The sequence below is a fragment of the Falco rusticolus genome, chromosome Z (assembly GCF_015220075.1).
Source record: "Falco rusticolus isolate bFalRus1 chromosome Z, bFalRus1.pri, whole genome shotgun sequence".
Classification (NCBI taxonomy): Eukaryota; Metazoa; Chordata; class Aves; order Falconiformes; family Falconidae; genus Falco; species Falco rusticolus.
Window position 1 is genome coordinate 16,668,524 of NC_051210.1, and position 7,983 is coordinate 16,676,506.

General features: G+C 53.9%; 1 protein-coding gene across 1 annotated transcript in view; it reads right to left on the reverse strand.

Annotated features, from left to right (window-relative positions):
• The window catches only part of B4GALT1 (beta-1,4-galactosyltransferase 1), a 29,929-nt gene extending 23,527 nt beyond the window's left edge, over window positions 1-6,402 (reverse strand). Inside the window, exon 1 of the mRNA XM_037373686.1 lies at window positions 6,075-6,402. Coding sequence (XP_037229583.1) covers window positions 6,075-6,345 — 271 coding nt within the window. The 5' untranslated portion in view covers window positions 6,346-6,402. The remainder of the gene's footprint in view (window positions 1-6,074) is intronic.
• Window positions 6,403-7,983: the final 1,581 nt, after the last annotated feature.

Sequence of the window (7,983 nt, forward strand, 5' to 3'; positions counted from 1 at the left end):
AGACTCCGCCAGCGCTTGTGCACCCCCAAAAGCACGGGGTGCTGCTGCCGGCGGGGAGCGCGGGAGGTGAGGACGGAAGCCCGCACACCTGGGGAAACAGCTGCTGAAACCCCGCTGCCCTGGCGCACACAGGTTGGAGGAAACCCATTCTGTAAAGTCTTTACGGGGCTGTTTCCTGCTTCAGCAAGACACACTTGTAACTTAGGTGCCCTCAAAGCGAGACCAGTGACACCCCAGCGTGGCAACGTGACAAAAGCAGCCCTCTTTCCGACAAACACCTGCAGGGGCATGGGGACTGCCCTGAGCTCCTGCAACTCAGCCACAGCTGGGAGGCAGCTGGAAAGGCATCTGCAGTGCCACAGCATCACCGGTGAGCCACGGCCACCACTTGCCTGTCCGGAGGTGGTAATGCACACCTGGCTCACCAAGCACCTCTCCTTCCAGGCAGGGCCTCTAAGCACCGATTTGCACAAGGGAAAAGTCTGTCCCAGTGGGGACAGCGCTGAGTAGTGAGACCTTCTCCTGCCCAGAGAGACAGGGACAAGCTGGACACTGACGCTGCTCTACCCATGTTCCAGAAACCCCCAGATCTTTGGTCCCACCAGTGCAGCACTGCTGCAGACTGACCAGTTCTGTCGCCAAAAGCTCTGCAACCAAAACTCCTCTTGCTCTGCAGGGAAGAGTGCGCAAGAGGGAGGGAGGGGAGCAGCAGCTGCAGGATGGTGGCTGGAGAGGACAGTCCACCACCAAGGAGAGGAGGCGAGTGGTGGAGTCCAGCAGCCCACTGCCTCGGGCTTGCTCACAAGGCCACCAGATCCAGAGCACCTCCCTACTGAGGACCGTGCACCCCAGCATGCTGCTACCCTGGGTGGGGGTTGCTCAACACAGCGACAATGTCCTCCACCATCTGCTGAGAGCTTAACTGAATTCTGCATCCAAACACAGTTTGGGAAGCTGCAAGTGTCTGTCTCTTCCCAAACACAAACTTGGACAAATTTCCAAAGCAGCTAGCTGTTGCTTCAGATCAATGCTGGCAGAGAAACAAGCGCATTATAAAACACTAGATGCATGAGACAGAAAACTTTCCTTTTCTCCCTAGCGCATCCTGCCCGTTGTGCTGTGTCCCTGAAACAGCTGCTCTCCAGGAAGGCACAGTACCTTTCCAAGTTAGTTCGCAAGCCCCATTAATAGCCCTCGACCTTCACTTTGAACAGCTAAGAGGATGCTAGGGATGCTCTCACCACAGAGGCTGCTCCCTGCCCACAAAGTCTGTGCTTCAGAGGTATGATGTGCGCCTGACCACACGGGTAGCTGCAGAGCGGTCGGCAGTGTTGCCAGGATCACGCATCTGCTCCCTGCCAAACATCTTAAACATATTCTTTGGAGAAGTTTCTCAACCCCTCTTTTCAGGCCAAGAAAGACTAACTTCCAGCAAACTAGTCCACGTGTTACCTTCCCCTCCCCCAGCCCTCTCCATGCTCTTCTCTTTGAGTTTCTGTTTTACTTTTTTGAAACAAGGCAGCAAAGGGACACAGCACAACCCCAGCTTGTGGCCCGCAGCACCCAGGTTGTGGGGGAGGTGGGAGGGAGTGGAAATAGCAGCTGTATCAGAAAGGTTAAAAAAAAAAAAAAAAAAAGAAAAAGGCAAAGCAGACAATACTAAGTTCAGATTGAGAGGAGGGGGAGATCCTGCATATAAAGCATACACTTTCTCCAACGTTTGGTATTTTAAGTGACCCCACAGATTCAGAGACCCTGAGCTGCTGGGGCAGAACCCCCCCCCCAGGGAGACAAGAGCCCATGATTGCAGGTGGGCACAGATCCCGGGTACACCAAGCCTACCAAACCCCTCCAGCACAGTCACCACCAGAAGTCTTTAAAAATGGTGTTTTCAGCACCTCTTAAGTTTTAATTTTCTTGCCCCAAATTACACTCTGCTAGGATGCTGCCAGTGCTGAAGCATCCTCTAACGCCAGCCCACGCAACATCCATACATGAGAGGGCCTCAAGCTAGTTCATGAATTCACTGACCCCTCAGGCAGCACATAACCTCTAAAAACTTGTGTTACACCGACACTAAGCATCACCACCAATTTGACAGGCTACCTCTGTCTCCTCCAAACAGACCTCAAAGCATCAGAATACGTTCATCGCTTATCTTCAGCATCTACAGTTTACGGCAACTGCTTGCACTGACAACACAGGTACCAGAAGCAGTGTATTGAAAGAGAAAGCCCATGCCAGAGATCCTCCACCCTCCAAATGAGAGACAGCTGCTCACTCACTCACAAGCTCACCAAAGGAGCTTCTTTCTCTCAATCCTCTGTTTCTTCAAACATGCCTCGCTAATAGTGGGAAGCATCAGCTTCTGTACAGGACTTTGGCATCTTGAAGAAACAGTTGTTTTTCTTGCATGCCCAAGACCCCTGAGGAGAAGGACTTGGGGGTGTTGGCTGACGAAAAGCCTGACATAGCCTGACAATGTGCATTTGCAGTCCAGAAAGCCAATTGAATCCTGGGCTGCATCAAAAGAAGCGTGGCTATCAGGTCAAAGGAGGTGATTCTCCCCCTCTACTCTTGAGACCCCACCTGGAGTGCTGCATTCAGCTCTGGGGACCCAGCATAAGGAGGACACAGACCTGCTGGAGAAGCCCAGAGGAGGCCCACAAAGATGATCAGAGGGCCGGACCACCTCTGCTATGAAGACAGGTTGAGAGAGTTGGGATTGTTCAGCCTGGGGAAGGCTCTGGGGGAGACCTCATAGCAGCCTTCCAATACCTAGAGGGGGCTTATAGGAAAGGTGGGGACAGACTTTTTAGTAGGGCCTGTAGTGACAGGACAAGGGGTAATGCTTTTAAACTAAAAGAGGGTAGCTTCACATTATTAGGAAGAAATTCTTTACTGTGAAGGCGGTGAGGCACTGGAACAGGTTGCCCAGAGAAGCTGCAGATGTCATCTCCCTGGAAGCATTCAAGGCCAGGTTGGATGGCTCATGGGGCTGAGCACATGAGCTCAGCCCTTACCGGCCACACCTGGTATCTAAACAGGGCTCAAAAATGGCTATGGAGACAGCTCTATTCTAAAATAACCTCCATAATTAACACGTGCTCTCGATCATGCAGGACTTGAAAATTACATCCTTGTAGATAAGCCTGTCCATGAGATTCTACTTTGCAGACTTCTGGCACTGAAAGATACGTGCTGTTTGAAAACAAGCTTTGGAGACGGATCTTACCACCAAAGAAACTGCCCCCTTCTGCACTCCCTCCTGAAAACAGAAGGCACAGAACTACCCCATCACCAAAACACACAGGCCTCATGGAAAAGGTAGAGGAAAAGCATTTGACTGTTTTGAAAGCACTTGGGCTAATATATATAGTACTTCTACAGAGCAACTTTTTAACTTTTTTTTTTTTTATTACTGTTCTACAGTTCCTAAAAACCAACAAGTTTGGGGAATGGACACCTGCAGGATATATCTTGATTTACTTGCTTTTGGGCTGCTTCTTGACACCCTATTTAAGATACTCATTGGAACACAGCTCTAAACTGAAGCATAAATACAAAATGCTTATATTACCTTGTATTAGAGAGTTTCATAGCTATTAAGGACTTTTAATTCAAAATCAAATTACAGTATTATTTCACAGCCCCGATTTATGCTTTAAATTACAAATAAAGGCAAGTGAACCATAAAGGCGTTTTAAATTTGGCAACTTCTTGTAGAGATTAAACCTCACTCAGCTAATGCATTTGCTGCAGAGCCAGACAGCAGATTGTAAACTACTCTCTCTAAATATCACTAGGAAGAAAACTCTGGGCCTCTGAAACAAGTACCTGACTATTAGACCATTCAAAAAGCCTGAGTAGCTCAGTCACACATATCCTGTGTGATTCATCACATGCTTCACAAAGGGGGAGGGAGGGCAGGAAAAAAAAAAAAAGATGAGGTGTGTTTCAATAAATTTAGGTTTATGCTGAGGGAACAGGGTAGTTGGTGCTACCTGTTCCCATCAAAGCACTTCTCTCAATGGCTTTGCCAAGGTGGGAATCACAGGAAGGTCCTTGCTGGTTCCTGCTTGTAAAGTTCATACCAATAAGAAGCTTTATGCACAAAAAGAAGAGGATTTTTTTAGTTCTGGGTGTGTTAACATAATTGTCAGAAATGTCTGTGGAGTGTACACCTCTCTTACCACCACACACACACCCCCCTCGCTTTAGAGGTACACGAGATGTTGATCAGGGCCAACTCAGCTCTGGCCAGCATCTGACACACAACAGAATTGTTTTACGAATGTTTCAGTTCGCTACCAAAACCTGAGAAGAGCAGGAAAAAAATAAATACCCATCAGGTTTCTCACCTACATGCTGGCTACAAACCTTGAAGCCATACCATTGCCAGCCTGCATCTGACTGCACCACCCCACAAGTACTGAAGGTAGCACTGCTAGAAACCATTTGCCTGCTGCACTGTAAAAAGCTACCGACCTGTACCCCTCTTAACATCTGTAACCACTTCCACTAGCCTCATTCAGCCTTTGGCAGATTCAGAAAACTGCACTGAAGATGTTACAATGCCATTCTAAAATATTTTAATTGAACCTTCAGTGGCTGACTCAGGTAAGGCTTTGAATCTTGGGGACACTAACAGTGTTTCTCTAAACTCCAGGCATTTCAAAAGCACATGACTCACTCCTGAGAGGATCAGTGTAAGTGGAGAACATTTAAAGCAAAGCCATATTCATAAAGGGCTCCACATCCACTCTGTGAGGGCAGGCTTGCACAGCTACTTTCAACTTAAAGTAATCTAGGGGCAAAGAAGTGAAAGATACTAATCAAAACCAACAAAAAGCCATAGCACAGTTCCTTCTGATGACCTCAAAACTGCCTTCCTAAACAGGTGACCAGAAAGCACCCACAGAATCTATTGATTTCTGTCTCTGTTTTGTAAATTGAAAACTGCAGGTAGCTTGTCAAAAGTCTCTTCCCCCACGGTGATCTCTGCTAATAAAGGTGCCCACGCTAACACGTGACACGCTGATGAAGAGGGAGCTGATCCCCAGGCACCAGGGCTCGAAGAGCTTGTACGCAGGTGACTTAACAACTGGGATGCCAGCAGGTCACGGTAACAAACTCCACCTACACCACAGGAGGATCTGTTCAAGGAGCAGCCACTCCAGACAGCAAGTTGGGTGAAAGCCTTTTAAGGGGAGGAGAAAAGATGAAATTCACCTTGCCCCCACCTCTGCTTTGTGACAAAGCCAGTGGATCAACACAGCTACAGGTGATCATGTAAAAATGAGACCACCAGCAGGCTGCAAACCCGCAAAGAGCTGCCAGCCTCCCAGCACCCAAGCAGTCCTGGGAAAAGCCTGTGGGGAGCACAGTTCCAGTGCTGATAAAACAGACGCCAGGCTGCCACGTATCAGGATACTGCATCACAGGACCAAATTCGTGGGAAGCGCCGCCGGGATGCGTAACAACTGTATTCATGACCCTGCCTCACAGCACTTTGCAAATCTGTGCCGCTTCTCGAGCGGGTCCGCGTACACAAAAGGCTGCGAAAGCCGGCACAGCACAAACAGCCCGTCTGATCCTTCCTGTGAGATTGCGCGAGTATTTCGGGTAGAGTTCCCAGAGGAAATTACCCAACCTCGCCGGCGACCAGAAAGAAACCCAGCCGGACGGGGAGGGCGCGCTCCCCGAAGGCGCCGAGGCTCCGCTCGCCGCTGCCTGCCTTGCGGGAGCATCCGCCCCCGGTCCCCCAAACGCCGGCTCCCCGGGGATTCTCCCACAATCCCCCTCCGCCGGGCGCCGCGAGGCTGCGCCGGCCGGCCGGCCGCACGCGTGGGCAGCTGCGCCGCTGTCACACCCGCCCCCGCCCCGCGGGGCCAGGCACCCCGCGAGGGACACCGGGACCCACCGCGCGGCGGCGGGATCTGGCGGCAGGCGCTGCCGTCGGGGCGGCCACCCCGGCCCCAGCGCAGCGGACGGCGGCGGGCAGCGGGCGGCAGGAGGGGAGGGAGCGGAGACATCCCCCCCCGCCCCCAAAACCCCGACGGGGCGGCACTCACCGAGCAGCGGGGAGGTCTCGGGGCAGGGGCCCGGCGGCGGCGAGGCGGTGGGGGGCCGGGGCCGGGCAGTGGGCGGCGGTGGTCGGGAAAGCGGCAGCGAGAGGTTGGAGGGCGGCGGGCGGCGCGGCGGCGGCTCGGGACTGCCCGGCGGCCCCAGGGCGCTGCCCGCCAGGTAGTAGAGCAGCGTGGCCGAGAGGTGGAGGGCGCAGAAGGCGACGAGGAGGCGGCAGGCCCGCTGCAGCGAGGTGCCGGGCAGCGACGGCTCCTTCATGCCGCTGCGCTGGCGGGGAGCGCCGCCCGCTCCGCTCCGCGCCGCGCCGCCGACGGGAGACGCGGACGGGGCGGGGGCCGCGGCGGCTCCGCCTGCGGGGGGCCGGCCCCGCGCCCCTCGCCCCGCCCACAGCCGCCCGCCACCGCGGGAGCACCGGCGGGACCCCCCGTCGGCACCCTGCCCCCCGCGCCGGCTGACTCCGGCATCCCGCCCCCCCGGCATCCCGCGCCCCCGGCATCCCGCCCGCCTCCGCCACCGGCGGCTACGCGGCGCCTGCCCCGCACCGCCGCGGGGCGGGCCCTCGGAGCGCAGCCCTCTTCCTCTCGCTGCCCTTGCAGCACTACTCCGTAGCACCGCGTAGTAACCGTGGCCGCAGGTCCGTGCGGGTCTCTGTAGCAGCGTGCGGAAACGCTCGGCTTTAGCAGAGGGCGTAAGAGGCAGCTGCGAGCTGCTGCCTGGTAGTCCATGCGGCATTTGGGCTTATGCCCCTAGGAGGCTGCAGGTGGTCTTCTCTTGGCGCGACCAAGCGTAAACCCCCGTTTTCTGTTCGTTGGGTGGAGATGGTTTCAGCGCGTTTTCTGCAAAGCGAAACAGGCTAGGACCACCTTTTTACTGCATGAGTTACCCCAGCAGTGCTGGTGGCAGGGCCCTCTGGAGGTCTCCAGCCAAATGTCCTGCTTGGAGCAAGGATATTGCCAGTAGCAGGTGAAGTCAGCCGTGGCTTTATCCCACAGAGCCTTGAAAGCTGCCTCGCATGGGGATCTCCACCCCTCTGGTGCCCGGTCCCACGTTTCTGAGGAGGGAGTTTCCTCATGTCCATCATCAAGCCAGTTAGAAGTGCCTGGGCAAGCAGGTCTGGGCACCATCCAACATCCCTCAAAGTTGCATGTGATTCTTACAAGTGGCAGGTCCATGAGCCTGGAAAGAAACCTCCTTGGAGCTGCCCCATTAGCCTTGTCTTGGCCAGCAGCAGAGATGGTGGGAGTGCTCAGCGTTGCCCTTTGGTGTAAGGCACTAACGTTGCTGTTCTCGTGGGTGCTGCAGGCGCCTTGTTCACGGCTGGCTGGAGAGGAGACAGCGGGCATCAGTGACTCACTGGGTAACAGGCTGACAGCCAACCAGGCAAAATCCTGCTGGTAGTCTGGCGGACTTGTGTGTATCTGGTTAGCCCCATGAACCTCAGAGTGCTTCAGGGACACCGGGTGATACTCAAGTGGTTTTCAAGTGCAATGAGTAACTCCTGCCAGTAGTGCTTAATGCTACTATTTCATGTTACTGTTTACTTTGTCTCATGAAAAGTGACTGCAAGAAGTGAATCTGCATTCTTCTCATTGGTTAAAATTACTTCCCAACACACACACCACTCCCACTTCCCTCAGCTCTCTTGGTCTGCTGATTTCAGCAGCCTCTGGTGCTGCTTGGTGGGCCGCCAGAGTCCTGGTCTGTGGAGCTGGGCTCTCATTCGACATGTTTGGATGCTCCTTCAATGCTCATTCAATGACTGCTCGCAGACACTCTTCCAGATTAAGACGCCATCTGTAGACTTCGAAGAAGTGTACTGTGTCCTATCTGTTGAGGTCCAACAACATTGCTGTTTCTTAGTCTCAAGGCGGGCACTCTTCTGTGAGATCAGATGCT